General features: G+C 38.3%; 1 protein-coding gene across 4 annotated transcripts in view; it reads left to right on the top strand.

Annotated features, from left to right (window-relative positions):
- Positions 1 to 19,397, top strand: part of IARS1 (isoleucyl-tRNA synthetase 1) — an 81,332-nt gene extending 61,935 nt beyond the window's left edge. For all 4 annotated transcript variants that reach the window (XM_081237995.1, XM_081237993.1, XM_081237992.1 and 1 more), the window contains exons 29-34: positions 423 to 599; positions 1,370 to 1,475; positions 8,928 to 9,053; positions 11,010 to 11,153; positions 11,881 to 12,033; positions 19,171 to 19,397. In XM_081237995.1, coding sequence (XP_081094121.1) covers positions 423 to 599; positions 1,370 to 1,475; positions 8,928 to 9,053; positions 11,010 to 11,153; positions 11,881 to 12,033; positions 19,171 to 19,253 — 789 coding nt within the window. In that variant the 3' untranslated portion in view covers positions 19,254 to 19,397. The remainder of the gene's footprint in view (positions 1 to 422; positions 600 to 1,369; positions 1,476 to 8,927; positions 9,054 to 11,009; positions 11,154 to 11,880; positions 12,034 to 19,170) is intronic.
- Positions 19,398 to 20,130: the final 733 nt, after the last annotated feature.

The raw sequence follows: 20,130 nt of genomic DNA, 5'->3' as shown, positions 1-20,130 counted from the left end.
AAGGACTCCTAGCTCAGGAAGAGATTGTTGGATCTGGACAGAGTGAGGTGGTTCTTCCTCATTAGTTGGGAGCCAGGACAGGTGTACAGAACATATTGCCTGCCCCTACTGGGTGAGAGAGCCAGGGAGCTTCTGTCCCAAGGAGGGCTCCCACAAGTCCTCCCTCCTCTGGCCAGTTTTCTGAGACCTCTAGTTCAGTGTCTGAGGTGGCCACTCCAGCAGACAATGGGATACTTGTAACCTCTGTCTCAGTTCAGAGCTTTATGAGTTGTTACTTGATCACTGCTTTTTTCAGAGAATTGGTCAGGATACTGTACTCTTCCATAGTGATTCAGTGTGGGATCATCAGCCCTGCTTAACAGCGCCTTACATTTCAATTGACAAATGTGCTTCCCTTTTAAATTTTCTCTATGTGCTTTCAGTGCAATCTGGTTCCAACTGATGAAATAACAGTTTATTATAAAGCAAAATCTGAAGGAAAGTATCTGAATAATGTTATCGAAAGCCACACAGAGTTCATATTTGCCACCATAAAGTCTCCTTTAAAACCATATCCAGTTCCTACATCAGATGAAATCCTTATTCAAGAAAAAATGCAGGTGAGTTCTGAGTTCTGTTGAACATTAAGAGATTTAGGATTAGCTTTTATGTTAAGTTTATGTAGTTATATCTCGATGTTCTGTCCCCCGGTAGCAGTTAGTATAGTACTCAGTCCTGAAGTATTGCTCTGGAGAATAGTGAGTAGAGTCCAGAAGAGAAAAAAAGGAAATTAGAGCTGTTCTCTTTGGGAAGGTAACTAGGATATACGTAAGAATTGCCAGGTTACATGACTGTATGGTGCTGTTTTATCTAAAACTATAAAAGTCAGTATTGTGGATTCTGGTGCTTACTGTTAAACATAAAGAGCAATTGACTTGAAAAGCAGTTTACTTTTATGGTAGTAGGTTATTACATAAAAGTACAATTTCATTTCCTGTTCGTACATTTTAGATGTAACTCTGAAAATCTGACCAAGACATGAAAGGTATTGGTCAGTAATTCAGAAGTATGTCTGATAAAAATTCTTTTCTATATCAGTTAGTCATTTATTCAGTCACATGTTCCTTGCCCTGTTCTACTTTGTATGGGACAAATGGAATAGAAAAGCAGGACCTGAATGTGACTGTCTTTTCAGTGGCACAAGTTACAAGATGGTTTCATTTTCTATTTTGCATGTTTTCTAAGGAACAAGGAAAAAAGAGGGGAAAAATTGTAGCTCTTCATTGTTTTAGTGTTGAGATTAAATATGCTCTCAGAATTGTATAGAGCTCTTATTCGACACTGTGGTCAGATGCTACAGGTAGCTGGTCACATATTCTCATGTGCTTAGTTAAAAGGGTCTGACCTGGAAATTACACTCACCAGAGGATCTTCCATGCCTGGCCCTGCTTGTGCATATGTCAATCTTAACATTTGTAAAGATGGCAGTGAGCAAGGTAAGAGTGAACTCCATTGTTTGTATTTTATTTTTTAATTAAGCCTATGAATGTTTTTAAGGCTATTACAAGAGAATTGGTAAAATTGGATAACTTTTTCTTTCTAATTGTCATCAAAATGAATCCACAAAAGTGATTGAACTAGCACTTCTAGAAAGATGGTGTAGACATACTTTTCCCTGTTCCTCCCACAAAGTACAGCTAAACACCCCAGACGTGATATATAAAAACAAGCATAAGAAGACTCTTAATGGTGGAGGGAAGAAGGCAGACCAAGTAGGGATCTTGGGAACAAGTAAGAAAACAGTGGAGAGTTCCCTGGTTTTTCTTTTTGCTTCATGTATCCCAGGCTTGGAGCTGAAGAAGCTGGCAATCTGGAAATGCCAACGCGCATGGACGTAAATATCCCAACAAAATCCTGCTCTCTGCAGGTGGGACCAGGAGAGTGGCAACCTAGCAAGACAGAAAAACTTCCAGACAGTAACTGCTCTACTCTACCCAAGCAAGACAAAAGAAACTAGGCTCTACTACCATTCACACCAGCAAAAGCCAAGTGGGGAGCCTAGACCTTTGCCAGGCTGAGGACCCTCAAGCCCTCACTGCCATGGTGGTGTCAGAGAAGACCAAGCAGTGAGCTGGGACTTTCATCCTACCTGGGTGATAACGAGCTCTTTTGCCCAGTAGTGTCATTGTAGACCACGTGGAGAGCCTAAACTTCTGTCCCCATCAGGCAATAACAAGGCATCTCTTCTCCTCACCACTGCCCAGCAGTAGTGAGGCCACATATCCCACCACCCTGTCAAGATGTCAGTGAAGGCCACATGGGGAGCAGTAAGGAGGCATTCCTAATCTTTGTGGCCAGGGGAGGTGTTAGTGGAGGTCTAGAGGAGAGCAGGAACTCCTTTCTTGCATCACCTTACCCGTCACCACCACCACCCCACCCCCCACCCCAGAAGTAACAAGGAGTCCTGACCTCAGTGTCAATGCAAGCTAAATAGCAAACCCGGACTTCTCTCACTAATCAGTGATGAAGTAGTGTTCCCTTTCCCTCGCCAGTGTAATGTCAAACAAAGTCAACTAAAATAGAGGCTGTAAATAAGAACCGGAGTCTCATAATGCCTAACATGTCCAGGTTTTAATTGAAAATTACTCATTATACCAAGAACTGGGAGATCTTAAACTGAATGAAAAACGTCAGTCAGTACATAGGAACAGCAAGATGAGAGAAATGTTGACATTATCTGACAGAATGTAAAGCAGCCATAACAAAAATGCTCCACAGAGCAATTACAAACACAATAGAAACAAGTGAAAAATAGCCTCAGTAAACAAGTAAAAGATATAAAGAATAGAATTAAAATATTAGAACTGGTAAATACAATAATTAAAATACAAAAACTCAGTGGATGGGCTCAACAACAGAATAGAAGAGATAGGAAAGAATCCATAAACAGGAAGAAATAATAATAGAAATTACCCATTCTGAATAGCAGAGTTAAAAACAAAAAAGCTGAAAAAAATGAACAGAGCCTGAAGGATCTGTGGCATAATAACAAAAGTTTAACATTCTTGTCACTGCATTCTGGAAGGAGGAGAAGATAGGTCAGGACTGAAAAAGTATTCAAAGAAATAATGTCTGAAAACTTCCTAAATTTGGCGAAACACATAAACCTAAAGATTCAAGAAGCTAAGAAAACACCATACAGGACAAATCCAAAAGAATTCACATCAGACATAACATAGTCAAACTTCTGAAAACTTAAGGCAAAGAAAACATCTTGAAAGCAGTGACAGAGATGTTGCAATACCTAACTTCTAGGGGAAAAACAATTTGAATCATACTGGATTTCTCATCAGAAATCAGTAGAGGTCAGAAGATGAAAGGACAACATTTCTCAAATGCTAAAAGATGAGTATTGTCAACCCACAATTTTATATCAAGCAAAAATATCTTTCAAGGTAAAAGGATAATCCAGACATTCTCAAATGAAGGAAAACTAAAAGAATTTGTTACTAGCGAGACTTACTCTAAAAGAATAGCTAGAGGAAATTCTTAAAACAGAAAATGATAAAAGAGGAAATCTAGGGACATCAGAACAGAGGGAAAAAAATGGAAAGAGTCAAAATATAGATAAATTCAACAGACTTTTCTTCTTGAATTTTTAAAATTATGTTTGATGGTTGCAACAAAAACTAAAACCTCTAAATGCATATGCAAGGAATATTCAAGATAGTTATAAATAGGGAAGAGCAAAGGGATGTAAAGGGAGTTAAGATTTCTACACTTATCTCAGACTGGTAAAATGTCAACACCAGTGGTTATGTATATATAGTGTACCAACTAATGCAACCACTATAAAAGCCTACACTAAAAGATACATACAAAAACACTAAACAAATAAAAATGGAATTCTAGAATATGTTCAAGTATCCCACAGGAAGCATGGAAAAAGAAAGTAGAACAAATAGGAAGCAGAAAATAAAATGGAAGCCTTAAACTTAACATCAGTAATTACACTAAATGTAAATGGTGTAAATACATCAATTAATAGAGATTGGCAGAGTCATAAAAACACATTACCCAGCTTTTTGCTGTGTACAAGAAAGTCCTTAAATATAACAAAATAGGTAGGTTGAGAGTAAAAGGCTAGAATAGGATATACCATGCAAGCATTACTCAAAGAGAGCAGGGTGTCTATGTTCATTTCAGTGAGTACACTTTATAGCAAAGAAAATTACCAATGATATTAAATAATGATATAATGTCAACCCAAAGGAAAATATAATGATCCTAAATGTATATATACCTAACAACAGAGCTGCTTAAATACATAAAACAAAAACTGTTAGACCTTGAACGAGAACAGAAAAATCCGTAATTATAGTTTGAGAGAACAGTTAGATAGAAAATCAGAATCTAATCAGTATTTATGGAACACCCACCCCACCTAACAGCAGCAGACTACACATACTATTCAAGTTCCCATTTACCAAGGTATATTGTAGCCTAGGACATAAAATAAACCTCATCAGATTAAAGAGTTGAAATCATATAGAGTATGTTCTCTTACCACAATGAAATCAAACTATAAATCAATAACAGAAAGGTAAGAGCAAAATCTTAACACATTTGAAAGCTAGAAAACATACTTCTAAATAATCCATGATCAGGGAAAAAGTGTTAAGGAAAAACAAATGCATAAAACTCAATGAAAAGGAAAATACAGTATCAAAATATGTGGATTACAGCTAATTTGTATCTCTGAAGACTAACATTAGAAAAGAAGAAAGTTTCGATCAATAATCTAAGTTCCAACCTCAAGAATCTAAAAAACAAAGTAAGCAGAAAGAAGGAAAATAAAAATAAGAGCAGAAATCAAAGCAATTGAAAATAGGAGAACAATAAAGATAATAAAACAAAAAATGTGGTTCTTTGAAAAAATTAATAAAATCAATAAACCTCTAGTGAGACTGACATAGAACCAAAGAAAACACTAATTACCAATATCAAGAATAAAATAGTAAAAGTTTACTGTACATCAAAAAAAAGAAAAAAGAATAAAATAGGACATCAATACAGACTGCAGAAATCAAAAAGGTAAGCAAATACTGTGAATAACTCTCTACACATAAATTTGACAACTTGGATGAAATGAACCAGTTTCTCAAAAAGCACAAACTGCCTCAACTCACTCATATGAAATAGATAATTTCATTAGCCCTATAGCTATTAAGGAGATTGAATTCATAATTTAAAAACTCCCTAGAAACTTTGATTGTAAATTTGATTTTCTAGTTGAGTTTAATGCCGTCACTGATGGTGTTGCACAATACAGATGTCCATCAAAAAGGGACATAGACATATTCATAAAGTCGGTTCCTCATACCAGTTAAAAGTAATGAAATGTATCTCTATGTATAAATTTTTCTATATTTAAAAAACATTTTCAATGAAAAAAGCAAGTTTCACAATTAAATATACAATAGCGAGCATTCATGTAAATTTTAAAAATACATCATCACACATTGTTTATAAACATATAGAATTATGAAATATGAGAACATGGACTTGAAAAACAAAGTTCATAATAAGTCTTGGGCAAGGGAGGAAGGGAAACTGAGGCAAAAGGTAAAAGATATGGCAATTTTTAAAATGTAATGAAACTCTCAAGAAATCTCCAGATCCAAATGGTTTTGCTAGATAATTCAACCAGACTTTAAAAGAATAAACACCAGTTCTACACAGATCTTCCAGAAAATAGAAGAGGAAGGAACACTCCCTAACTCACTTCATTTCCATAATAAAGTATTGACACCAAAACCAGATACAAACAATACCAAAAAGAGAAAACTACAGATATCTCTCATGCATATAAATATACAATTCTTACCAAAAAATCATGAAATTGAATAAAGCAGTATATACAAAGAATTATGTATCATGACAGGTGAGGTTTAGTCCAACATTACAAGGCTGGTTCAGTATTCAAAAACCAATCAGTATAATCTACCATATTAACAGATTAAAAGCTTATAAGACTATACCAGTTAGAAAAAGCATTTGACAAAATTCAGTGTTCATTCATGATAAAAAAAAAACTGTCAGAAAAATAGGGAGAGGAACTTCATCAACTTGATATTCAGCATTGCATTAGAGCTTCTTGCCAGTAGAATAAGGCAAGAAAAGAAAAGGCACGCAGATCAGAAGGGAAGCAATAAAACTGTTTCTATTTAAAGGTGACATGATTGTCTACATAGAAAATTGCAAGGAATCTACAGACTGAGATGTATACTGGGACCCCTCCGTTGCTCTGCCCACCAGCACCATTACCAGCTATTCCCAGGATGTTTGTATATCCATTTGGACCTGTGATGATACCTCGGGCAATACGTGGTCCTCTACACTGCTGCACAAGTTCAGTGATGTGTGGCATGTGAGCTGATCCATCACTGCCAACATTCTGCCTGTCTTAGGTGGAGACAGGTGATCCTGTGGAAGGAATTAGTCGCAGGAGCAGAGGATGTGCATAAGAAATGTCAACAGGGCCAGGGTTTTTTGTCAGCTTTAGTCGCAGGCGGCCAGCAGAATGAGCAGTGACAAAACAGATGGGGCCTAGCTCCCCCATCTGGTGACTTCAATACTGCTTCTTTCTGGACCAACTGGCCAAACAACTAGGAAGAGCTCGTAACTCCAACAAGATTATTTTCCCAGGATTGATTTCAAATGCAACCACAATTTATCATCTGCATCAACATGATGTGATATGGTTTATAATTTACTGTCTGACTGAAAGCATTCATGTTATGAGGAAAAAACTACAAATGATCTTTATATTATTTTAAAGTATTTTGGCTAGTTTTATATACCATTTGGGTTTAAGCTTTATTTGGGAGGGTTTGTTTCCAAAGTAACTGAATAAAATCTATTACTTTAAAAAAAATCATATTGCTTATAAAAAGAAGAAAAAGGTTTTCATCAAATTCACAGGATATAAGATAAACATACAAAAATTAATTTTTATATTCTAGCAATGAACATATGGAGAATGAAATTTAAAATGTAATACCAGTTACAATTGCTCAAAAAAGAGATACTTCGGTATAAATCTAATAAAACAGGTACAGGACTTTTATGTCAAAAACTACAAAATAATGATGAAAAAATCAAAGATCAAAATAAATGGAGAGGGACTTCCCTGGTGGCACAGTGGTTAAGAATCTGCCTGCCAATGCAGGGAACATGGGCTCAAGCCCTGGCCTGGGAAGATCTCACATGCCGCGGAGCAACTAAACCCATGCGCCACAACTACTGAGCCTGCACTCTAGAGCCCATGAGCCACAACTACTGAGCCCACGTGCCACAACTACTGAAGCCCACGTGCCTAGAGCCCGTGCTCCACAACAAGAGAAGCCACCACAATGAGAAGCCCACGCACTGCAATGAAGAGTAGCGCCCGCTCGCCACAACTAGAGAAAGCCTGCGTGCAGCAACGAGGCCCCAGCGCAGCCATAAATAAATGAATGAATGAATGAATGAATGAATGAATGGAGAGACATGCCATAATCATGGGTTGGAAAATTCAATATAATAAACGTGTCAGTTCTCCCGCAGTTAATATATAAGTTTAACTCAGTCCTGTCAAATCTCAGCAATATTTTGTTGTAGATACAGCCAAATTTTCTTGAAGGAGAAAAAAATAAAATAGTTAAAACACTTTTGAAAAATAAGAATATAGTGGGAGAAATTACCCTACCCAACTTCAAGACTTATCTGGAGACTTGTGTGGCATGAGCATTGAATAGACACAAAAATCATTGTCACAGATACAGAATACAGAAGTAGACTCACAATAGACCACAAAATCTGGCCAGATGATTTTTTTTTTTTTTTTTTTTTTTTTTTTTATGCGGCACGCGGGCCTCTCACCGCTGTGGCCTCTCCCATTGCGGAGCACAGGCTCCGGACACGCAGGCCCAGCAGCCACGGCTCACGGGCCCAGCCGCTCCGCGGCACGTGGGATCCTCCCGGACCGGGGCACGAACCCGTGTCCCCTGCATCGGCAGGCAGACTCCCAACCACTGCGCCACCAGGGAAGCCCCAGATGATTTTTGAGAAAGGAGCAAAAGCAACTTAATTGAGTAGTCTTCGTTATATGGTACTAGGCAGTTAGATATCCACATGCAAAAAAAAGTCCTAGACCTAACTCTTACACCTTCTACAAAAACTAACTTAAAATGGATCACAGACTTGCTTCCCTGGTGGCTCAGTGGTTAAGAATCTGCCTGCTAATGCAGGGGACATAGGTTCGAGCCCTGGTCCAGGAAGACCCCACATGCCGCAGAGCAGCTAAGCCCATGCACCACAACTACTGAAGCCCTCGCGCCTAGAGCCTGTGTTCTGCAACAAGAGAAGCCACCTCAGTAAGAAGCCTGCGTACCGCAGCGAAGAGTAACCCCCACTCCCACAACTAGAGAAAGCCCGCGCACAGCAACGAAGACCCAACACAGTCAGAAATAAATAAATAAAATAAATAAATTTATTTTTTAAAAAACAAAACATTTAGGAAAAAACCAATTTTTAGAATTCAGGATTAGGCAGAGAGTTTTTAAGACTTTATACCAAAAGTCCAATCCATAAAAAGAAAAACTGATAAATAGAACTTCTTCAAAATTTTAAATTCCGCTTTGTGAAAGATCCTGTGAAAAGGATGAAAAGACAAGCTACAGACTAGGAGAAGATCTTTGCAAACTGCATATCCAACAAAGGATGTATCTAGAATATATGAAGAAGTCTCAAAACTCATCAGTTTCTTTTAGATCTAATTAGAAAGTGGGAAAAGACGTGAATAGGCATTTACCAAAGAAAATATACAAATGATGTGTTCCCCTTGACTTTTTATTCAAATTTAACTTTTTTTTCCTTCAGTTTCACTTATATTTTTGGCTTTTTAGGTGGAGTGCTACTTCTGGAAAATCCAAAAGGAGATAATAGGTTGGACCTTCTAAAGCTGAAGAGTGTTGTTACTAGCATTTTTGGTGTAAAAAATAGAGAGCTGGCTGTCTTCCATGGTGAAACAGGTATGTAGAAAGTCAAAAGATATTCATCTGTGTCCTTTGACACGAGATTGATCATTGAGGATCTTAATTTGGTAACATAACCTTTGCCTTTTTCCTGACTGAGTCAGGGCCAGCCTCTACAGTAGTGCCTGCATGCACGTGTCTCTTTATGCTTTCTTTGTGTGATATGGCTGAAAGAACACTGGACTTACTAGGAGATGAAGGTTCTAATCCTACCCTTTACTGTTAGCCATGTGATACATTCTAGGCTTCAGAGACTTCCCTGTTGTGTTTTAACTTTATTAAACATAGTGTCTGCGTCTTGCTAAATCCAGATTCTCAATGAGACAAGCTTAAATAAAATTTTAAAGAATTATAAGTCCATTTCCTCCCACTGTCATGGGTTGAATTGTGACATCACCACCAAGTCCCCCACCTCTACCCCAAGATGTGTTGAAGTCCTTATGTTTACCCCCAGTACCATCTAATGTGACCTTCTTTGGAAATAGGTCCATTGCAGATATAATTAGTTAAGGTAATACTGGAGTAGGGTGGGCACTACTCCAGTATGACTGGTGTCCTTATAAGAAGAGGGCCATGTGAAGACATAAACAGGGGGAAGGCTATGTGGTGAAGAAAGCAGAAATTGGAATTAGGCAAACCTGCAAGCCAAGAGACACCAAAGATTGCTGGGAACCTCCAGAAGCTAGGAAGAGGAAAAGAAGGATTCCCTTACAGGCTTCAGAGGGAGCATGGCCCTACTGACACCTTGATTTTGGACTTCTCACCTACAGAGACTGTGAGACAATAAATTTCTGTTGTTTTAAGCCCTCCCACCCACCCCACCCCACCCCACCCCACCCCACCCCACCCCACCCCACCTCCCTCCCCAGTTTGTGATTCTTACAGCAGACAAAGGAAACTAGTACACTCACTTAACAAACCTGAATGTTCATTTTCAGAAACTTTTAAATATCAGTAGCTTAAAAGAAGAAATCTAAATGGCCAATAAATAAAGGGAAAACTGCTGAACCTCAATAGGAAAAACCACAATGAGGTACTATCACATGCAACCGAATTGGCAAAAACTAGAAAAATTTCACAATATCAGATGTCAGGGATATTATGTAATAGGATCTGTCATTCCCTGTTGGATTGTAAATTGATAGAAGCACTGTGGACAGCCATTTGCTGTTTTATCCGTTGAGGGCTGGATAAGGGAAGCAAACATGATGTGGGGAAACTGAGGAAGTTAAGGTCTGGAAGACAGATGGTTCACTGGGGGCTCTGAGAAAAATCTGTCACCAGGATCCACCAAGGGGAGCTGGTAAGTCAGTCAGTGGACAGCTTGGATCTCTATCTCAAGTCACTGTAGAATAAGAAGCAAGGACATACTGGAACTCACATCTGCCTAGCTCACTGTCCCCTCTGACCCAGCAGATGGCAGCCTGTGAAAGCTGAGTAATGCCTGAGCCCCACCTTAACCTTTAGTGGCATAGTGGCTGTAACTAATCTTCTACCCTAAGCAATGTTCAGTTGTATATAAATGAAATTACACTATGTGTGTTCTGTGTGTCTTGCTCTTTTCCACATATGTTCATTAGTCAGCTTATCTTCTGATCATAATTATCTTTTTTTAATATAAGCCGCCTTTTCATGGTAAAGTTTAGGATTCTGATATAGGAGGAAATTTTAAGAGGAGCTATAATATGGAGGAAAAATACTAAAAGGGGAAAAAACAATTTGCCTTACAAGTTATGAATATTGTGCTATTTTGCAACATTAAGATTTCCTACTATTTGCATGTCATTAAAGCCTGATTTTATAGAAAAGACAGTATCCTTTGATAAATAGAAATAAAGTGGAAAGCATCACTGTAAAGATACATGATAGTTTAATAATTAAATAGGAAAAAGTGAATGACTTCAGCTCTGAACTTTCCCCCTGAAAGAATGATTTTTTTGTTGTTATTTTTAGAAATAAAAAACCAAACCAACTTACTGAGTCTTAGTGGAAAAACACTTTGCGTGGCTGCAGGATCAACTCCCTCTGTGGTCAACAGTCCTAGTACTCTTCTCTGTCAATATATCAACCTACAGCTCTTGAATGCAGACCCACAAGGTGCGTGCCTCCCCCAGCTGTGAACACCCTCAGCAGGCAGGTGTGTTAGATGTTAAGATTTCCTTTAATGTTCAATCTCTCTGATTTATATGGATTTTTTAAGTCAGCTTCAACTTAGTAATTTAAAATGTAGACTCCAGCACTTCTTTGGGGAATACTCACAGCTTGTTTCTTTTGGTGTATTTATGTAGAAACACCCCTCCATCTGACATGGTCAGGAAATGAGGTAAATTGGTTAGGTAAAAATTACAGCTAAATGAAGCTGAACTGTTTAAATGTCAGAACATTGTAGTCTTAAATTTTGCCTTCTTTTTTTTCTTGGAAAATGTTCTGAGAACTGTAGTACATATCCATGCCTTAATCAACAGACTAGATCGATACTTATTTTTCCTTGATATTTTGGGGTCCTCATTGTGCACATTTATTACTGTCTTCAGGCTCTTCATTTGACTGTTTACTGAATATCTCTTCCCTAAACTACTGGGCTTTTATACTAGTTGTTTTTTCTTCTTCCCTTTCTCTTTTCCCCCTGTGAAATATTTAAGACTGTTTCTGCAGACTGTACAATTAATCCCACTCTTGCTCTTGTACCCACTGCTGGCTTTCAAAGCCTTTAGCTCTACCCATTAAAACTGTCTACTCACTACCTCCATTAGGGATCCACTAGCTAGAGGGTGAACTCTCAGGATTTAATCCATTTTGGGTTTTTTTTTTTTTTTTTCTGTAGAGTGTTTAATGGGAACAGTAGGCACTCTCCTGCTTGAAAATCCACTTGGGCAGAATGGGCTGACCCACCAAGGTCTTCTGTATGAAACAGCCAAGGTGTTTGGCCTTCGGAGCAGGAAGCTAAAACTGTTTTTGAATGAGGCTCAAACAGAAGGTGAGGAGATTATAGAACGTGCTAATTGTTTTTCATTTTTGCTTTTATTTTATTGAAAATACTGTGATGCTATCAATTATATGTGTAAGAGATAGTACTGTTGTTATACTTTTTTTCTTTTTTTGCTCTTTCTCCAGAAATTTGCCATACTATACATGTTAAGATAATAATAATTAAAAGGATGATATGTATAAAGTAGATAATAAGGAAGAAAATAATTAAAAGGATGATTACTTTTTGCTTTGGAAATAATCTAAAAATTATATTGGTATATTAAAATACATGCTTCTAGGTAAATTAGCTTATCTGCTGATCCTAAAATTGTCCTCTTCCCCGAGAATCAAAATGATCACTGTATTTTAAAATAACAGCTTGAAGGAAACATAACTGACATTGTACTTCCTCCTTTACAACTTATAAAGCATACCTTTTCTCGGTGAGCTGCATAAAAATGTGAAGAGCTAGGTCATTAGTTGACATATTCTCCATTCCATAATTCAGAAAACAGAGAGTCAGGATAAGGCACGGGCTAGTGTCTTTGAGGACATGTTTTCTCTTTCTCCCACTTATATCATCCACTTCGGTGATTTCAGCTTCTGTGGCTGTTCTGACAACTTCTCTGTGACATTTTAGCCCTCCCCCGAGTTCTGTTCTATATGTGATTCCCTGTCACACATGGGTGTTCATTTTAGTGCTGCTGCTACTGGAATCATTTCCTCAAACAGCTTCCCCTGATGGGATCTGGGTTGGGCTTTTCTGTTTATAGCCATCCTTCTTGTCATCCCAACTCAAAACCTTTTACCATTTCAGCCTTTTATTTATTCAGCTGTACAGCCTGGGATTTATTGGACTTTCTGAGTCAAGATTTGTGTCTCCTAGCACTGGTGGAAAATTGCTAGGCATTATCTTTTCCAAAGGTAGTCTTTTGATTTTCTGCAGTTTGAACATGCTGTACCTGGGTATACATTTTTTGGTATAATGCATTATTCATTTCTGTTACAGAGTTTTGATTTCTAGCATTTCCTTGTAATTCTTAGAATTTCCATCTTTCTGCTTACATCACCCATCTGTTCTTGCATATTGTCCACCCTTTCTGTTAGTGTCCTTAACATTAATCCCAGTTATTTTCAATTCCCCATCTGATAATTTCAAAATCTCTGCCATATCTGAGTCTGGTTGTGTTGCTTGCTTCGTCTCTTCCTATTGTGTTTTTTCCTTTTTAGAATGCCTGGTAGTATTTGGTCGATAGCGGTGCATGATGTACTGGGGAAAAGGAACTGAGGTAAATAGGCCTTTATTGTAAGGTTTTATGTTTATCTGGCTAGGAGTTAGGCTGTGTTTATTGTTTACTGTTGCTGTCGGTTCCAGAGGCTCAAATCTCCTTCTGTTGTCTTACGGTTTCCCTAGAGATTCCTTTTTAAATACGGTCAGAGCTTTGCCCATTCTTTCAGCTATAATGCCCTATTATCCTACAGGAGCCCATATGATGTTGTAGTAAAGTATGGGGGGAGGAGAAGTGGAGGACGTGTTCTATAATTTTATGATTAGTTCTCAGTCTTTAGTAAGCCTGTGCCTCTGGGCTGTGACCCTCCCAGGTGTTACTCGGCTTTAAAATTTTTCCTCTTTAGGTAAGAAAGGAAGGTAAAGGGAGCTAGAGGTGGGAATTTCCCTTTCCCCGGGTCAGTTAGGCTTTGGTTAAAAAGAAAAAAACATAGTTACTGATAAGGAAGAACTTCTGCCATTTTACTGGGAATTTTTTTCTAGAAACCTTGTACCTTTTTTCTCTTCATTTCCTCCATTACTGCCACCTTTTGTGTTCAGTTCATTTTTTGCAGTTTACTGGTTTCTTTTTTTACTTCCTCTTGTGTGTGTGTGTTTTTTAAGATCTTAGTGTTTACCATGGGGATTACAATTAACATCCTAAATTTATAACAATTTAACTTGAATTGATACCAGTTTGACTTTAATAACATACAAAAACTCTGCTTCTATACAGCTCTGCCCGTTGAGATTCTTGTCAGAAATTATATCTTCATAATTATGTTCCCCAAAACATAAGTGCTTAACTGTGTTTTATGTATTTACTTTTAAATCGTGTAGAAAACAAAAAGTGGAGTTAAAAATAAAAAATGCAACAACGATATGGCTTTGACTTACTGTCTAGCATCCTTTCATTTTCATCCTGAAGGATCCCTTTAGCATTTCTTGGAGGGCAGTTCTAGCAGTAATGAACTCCCTCAACTTTCTGTTTACTTGGGAATGTCTTCATTGCTCCTTAATTTGTGAAGAAAAATTAAGAAGAAAAAAATCTGTTTTGCAAAATGGAGAATTCTTTGTTGATAGTTTTTTCTTTCAGCACTTTAAATATGTTGTCCCCCTGCCTTCTGGCTCTCATGGTTTCTGATTAGAAATTAATCTTTTAACCTTATTGAGTAGCCTGGTATTTTGCTTCTCTCTTGCTGCAATCAAGATTTGGTCATTATTTCTTCAAATATTCTTTATATTCTTCTCTTCCTGAAATTCCCATAGTGTGTATGTTGTTCCACTTGGCCTGTGTCTCAGACGCCCCTTAGGCTCTGTCCACTTTTCTTCATTCTCTTTTCTTTCTTCTCCTTCAGACTGGATGCAATGTCCTATCTTCGAGTTCACTGTTTGTTCTGTGTGCTAAATTATGCTGTTAAGCTTCTCTAGTGACTTCTTAATTTCAGTTATTGTACTTTTCAGCTCCAGAATTTCTGTTTAGTTCCTTTTATAATTTCTCTGTTGATATTCCCATTTTGTTGATACATTGTTTTCTTGGCTTGTTCTTTGTATGCGGTTTCCATTGACCTTTCCATTAGTCAGTTATTTTCCATTTAAGACAGTTGATTTAGAGTCTGTCTAATAAGTTCAAGTATCTGCGCTCCCTCAGGGACAGATTGTGTTAATTATTTTTTCCTGTGAATGGGCGATACTTTCCTATATCTTTGTATGCTTGTAATTTTTTTTTTCTCTTTGAAAACTGGATATTTGAATTTGGTGACTCTGGAAATCAGGTTCTCTTCCCCAGGGTTTGCTGTGTTTGATGACTGAAGGCTACTGTCTGTTTGTTTATGACTTTTCCAAACTATTTTTACAAAGACTGTATTCCTGGTTGTATGTAGTCCCTGAAGTCTCTGTTCCTTTAGCTTATGTTCAGCTATTATTTTGACAGAGATTTCCTTGACCTCCAGGAACTAAAAATTTAAAAACAAAATACCTACCTCTCCCAGTCTTTAAAGATTGGCTCTGTTCTGGTCCACTCCTTCAGCTCAGCCAGGCCTCAGGCTTCTCTTCCTGTTTTCACTGAGCCCTGAAGATCAGCCACATTTGGCCAAAAAAGCTTTTTACCTTTATCAGAATCAAATGCTTAGGGTCTTCTCAGGTCTTTCTGTGTATGCATACTGCCCTGGGCATGAATGTGGCTTTCTAAATTATTCAGCGTACAGAGGCACTTTTTAATGCTCTCATTGCCTAAACTTTTCCTCCCAGGCCTTAAGCAATCTATTGCCTGTCTCATCCATAATCTTTTGCCCCAGGCAGCCGTGGGTTTTTTGTTTGCCTTTGGTTTTCATGCAGTGCCCACCGTTTTTCCCCCCTGAGTGAGTTCCAAGTAGGCAAAACAGAGACAAGCACCTTATGTAAGCCCTTCAAGTAGCTCCCAGACAGGTTAGAACAAGCGCAGTACTTTTGCTCTGTTCCTCCTGGAACTAGGAACCAGGGTCCCACACTGGAAACATGGGCTACTGTCTTCAAGCTCACCACCAAGCTAGAAAGGAGCTGGTAAAGCACAAGTAAAAACACAGATCTTTCCTGCCATTTTCAAGTTGCCTTTTCTTTGATTCAACATTCACTTGGTTGCTGTAAACGTTTGATTGCTTTCTAGAGTTCTGACCAAGTTGATTCTGGCTGGCTGTTTTGTGATATTGATGTCCACTTTAAAGGAACATTTCTTTAATTCTTTGGGGACACTGTCTACCCTGGCCCACTTTAAACTCAATTATTTGGGGCCACAGAGAGTGTTTAGAAAGTTCTGGCCCCAGTCATGCAAGGGGCCAGAATTCTCATGGGAACATGTTCTGTCTACCTCTCCCCAAACCAAGGCTAAGTGGGGCAAGTCTCTATATTGGTTTACTGTGACTGGTGCAATAAATTACCAAAAACTGGGTGGCCTGAGACAACAGAAATGTATTCTCTCACGGATCTGGAGGCCAGAAGTCTGAAATCAGCGTGTCAGCAGGACTGTATTCTCTAGGGGAGAATTTGTTCTTTGCCTCTTCCAGCTACTGGTGGTGGTTCCGGGCATCCTTGTGGCTACATCACTTTGATCTCTGCCTCATTGCCACCTCTTCTGTCTGTTTCTCCTTTTTCCAAAAAAGGTCACAGTCACAGTTTTCAGGAATTAAAGCATGGTCATGTCTTTTGGAAGGCCATTATTAAACCCATAACGTTCTCTTAACTCTTTTTTCTCTGTGGTGAAGGATCTTTTTGAAATTTACCCTTTTGCCATGGGCTCCTTATTTGAGGTTTCAGTTTTTTGAGGGGGGTTTCAGTGGACTCCCCAGTTTGTGTAGACCCTAGAATTTTTCTTCTCTCACTTTCATAGCCTACTAGTGCCAAATCTTTAAGCCTCCAGGCCCACCAGAAAATCTTAATGTTCAGCTACCTCTTGGGATTCATGACATTCTGGGCTCTGTGGATTTCTCTCATTTTCTTCCCTTGCTCAGCTATTTTTTTTTAATTTAAAAAAAATTTTTTTAATTAATGTTTTATATTATACTTTGACATTTTCTGCTACATTATTAAAAGCAAAAGCCTTCTTTTCCACTTGCACTTCTCTCTTTAATGAAGCACAATTATTTTGCTTGAGATTTATTTTCAATAACTCTCCTTTGTCTCTTCACCCCTCTCTAGTTTTAGGGCCTCATCATCTAATGAGACAGCCTGTCTGCAGGCTGTATTCTTCCACCAAGATTGTCTTCATGCACATTCCTCCCTTGATGATGTTCCCCTGCTCGGATCCCCCAAGGCTCACCATTATCTAATGCTTCAGAATCTTTATCTTGACACATAAAATCCTTCCTGTTCTGGTCCTTAATCTGTCTTTCCAGTTATGTCCATGAAGCTTTCATTCTATCAGAAGGCTTTTTTCACTCTCCTTCCAACACACTTGGCTCTTTCATGATGGTTTGGTAGTCAGCATCAACAAGTAGGAGTAGCTGCCTGTTTTGATAACCTTGTGTGAAACTTCAAAGACATTTTTAACTTCTTTTTCTTAGCCCTCAAATCCATTGGTCACCAAGTGCATTTGAGCAGTGAAAATGAAGTGTCATCATTTTTACTTGTTCTATGCAAGTGTAGGTACCTGGTTGAAACTGATCAAGGATAGAATCACATCCATGTGAATTAGATATTAGTACTACTACCTATGATTCACAAACCAGATCTTACCTATAATGTCTTATTACCTTCTTTTTGCTCTTAAAGGTTGACTGGGCAAGTTTAGTAGGTGAAAGCTTGAAAGTTAACCTATTCACCCAAGATTATCAAGAAACCTGGTATTCTTTCCAATCCAGTATCTTTTCCCAATCTGACATCTCTTGCCTCATTTTCATTGTATTCTTTCTCTCAAGATTATCTTTCATAAAATATTAATAATTTGGTAAATTAGAAGGATCTCATAAGGCTTACAGTTTTAGAAACTCATTGATGCCTTCTTGCTTATTCCACTAGATTCTAAATATCTTCTCCAGCTCCTGTAGTTATCTATTAAGGAGGCAGCTTTTGAGAGTATTTTTTCTTATCCAGGGTTCCTGTTAGGACAGGAGCCATTTTTAGAGAAAGTTGGTCCTTCCCTTTGAACTCAGATCTGGCTAGACGCAAAATGCCCCACAGTAGGCAGAGAACTTTTAAAAATTTTCTCCTTCCTTCCTTCTTCCCTCTTCCTTTCCTTTCTCTTTCCTTCCTCCCTTCCTCCCTTCCTTCCTTTCCCTTCTTCTTCTCCCACCACTGCCCCGCTTTTTTCTGAGCTTTAATATATTTAGTGTGTTTTGATCTATAGTATTTGTGTTATACTTTTGGATGCTCAGGGTTTTTTTTATCTTTAGCTGTATTGGCTCCTGTATTTTTTGACCTGAGTCTTTAGTCTTTGATAAATTCTTGCTTTCTGACATTGCAAGCTGTCCTAGGTTTATCATGTATACTCTTTCTTCCCCAAACATGGAAGTTTTTCCTGTTATAGGGTGTTAATATTTAGGAACCACAAATCTGAGCTGCTTGCTTAGCGTTGCTTCTAGGCCTTTTCTGAAGACATAGGAAATATTGTTCGTGTGGGAGTGTGGGGACATCTTGGGCAGTACTCAGAGTTAGTTAGGTTAAGGGCACAGTCCTCCAGAAGTCTGCCCAAAACTTCTAACCCCAAGTATAAGGAGTTAGGCACCAACTACAGGCTCAGACAAAAGAGTTCACACAAGACCATTTTCACTTCTGGCACCAACTGCAAGTTCAGAGGGTTTCCAAAAATCACCCTCAGGTCTGATAATTTGCTAGCAGGATTCACAGAACTTGTGGAAGCTATTGTACTCATGACTACATTTATTATAGGGAAAGGATAAAAACTAGAACCAGGCAAAGAGAAGAGATGCACAGGGCCAAATCTGGGAGGGGGTCCAAATATGTAACTTCAGATTATCTCTCTGCAAGGAGGCATGGATAGTGTTACCTCCTAGCCTCAATACATGGCAGTAGTACGTACAGTGTATTACCAACCAGGGAAGCTCACCTGAGCCTTGGTGTCTAGAGTTTGTATTGAGGCTTCATTACATACGTATGATTGCTCGTATGGTTGGTCTTTCTGGTGTAGACAGCTCCACCCTGAGTCATCTCATTAGCATAAACCATCAGGTGTGTTCAGGGGCCTACAATAAATAACAAAAGATGCTCCTGTCACTCAGGAAATCCCAGGGTTTCAGAAGTACCCCCAGTAGCTGGGACAAAGTTTAGGTTTCTCTGAAGGTGAGGCCGAATTTCTTGCTACCCAGGCAGTTAACATTTTTTTTTAATATTCATCCAGAATAGGTAGAAAAATGATTTCTTTAAAACTTCTTCTTTCCATTCTAGAAATTACAGAAGAAATCCCCATGAAGACTTTGAACACGAAGACTGTGTATGTTTCTGTATTACCGACTACAGCAGACTTCTAACGTTCAGCTCTCTGTGTGGTTCAGTCAACCTTTCCCTGGCATATACCTCTTCTCCCCTCCCCCCAACCCCGGACACATACACGGACACAGACATATTGATATTTCCTTCAGGTGCATGTATAATATACTGCTTTTGGTCTAAAATTGAAATGGAATTGATCAAGTGACTTGAGACTTCACAGTAATAGTCACACTTAACCGTAAACACCTATGTAGTCATGTTGAGGAAAAGTTACAGTGTTACCTCAGCACTACAGAGTATATTTCTATACTTGAATTTTTAAGTATAGAACATAGTAGTTGTTTAAATGGTATAGTGTGTGTGTGTGTGTGTGTGTGTGTGTGTGCGCACGCACGTGTATATATATATCTCTGTATCTATATATATATATCGTTCTGTGGCCTTTTAAAACTTATTTGAAATCTCTTGAAGGAATGGACAGTGTTATATATTTTTGCTACCTGGATTTTCCTGGGTAATTTGATGGAATATTTTTAGTAAATCAGAGCAATAGACTTTCTCACAGGTAACAAACATGTTAGAAGTAATTCATTCTCCCATAGTTCAGTGAAACTTGGAATTTGCAATCTTTAAAGAACACAAAAACTTAATAGTGACTTCCATATTAAGACACTAGACTAAATATCTAATTACACTTCTTCCCAAAATCCTGTGTCAAAGAAGCAGATGCCAAGACAAAATTTAGATGTGCAAGAATTTATTGGGGGAAGCATACATGAAAGATAAAGGAGAGAGAGTAAAGGCAAAGGTAGAGAGAGCCTTCAGGCAGAAATGACCTGACTTTGGACCCATGCCTTGCTCAGTCAGTGGCTGGGAGCAGCTGAGGGGGACCATGGCCTCAGCACAGATGGATCC

Source organism: Mesoplodon bidens (genome assembly GCF_964165515.1).
Source record: "Mesoplodon bidens genome assembly, chromosome: 6".
Taxonomy (NCBI): Eukaryota; Metazoa; Chordata; class Mammalia; order Artiodactyla; family Ziphiidae; genus Mesoplodon; species Mesoplodon bidens.
The sequence above is the reverse complement of the archived record's forward strand: the minus strand, read 5'-3'. Positions and strand labels throughout refer to the sequence as shown.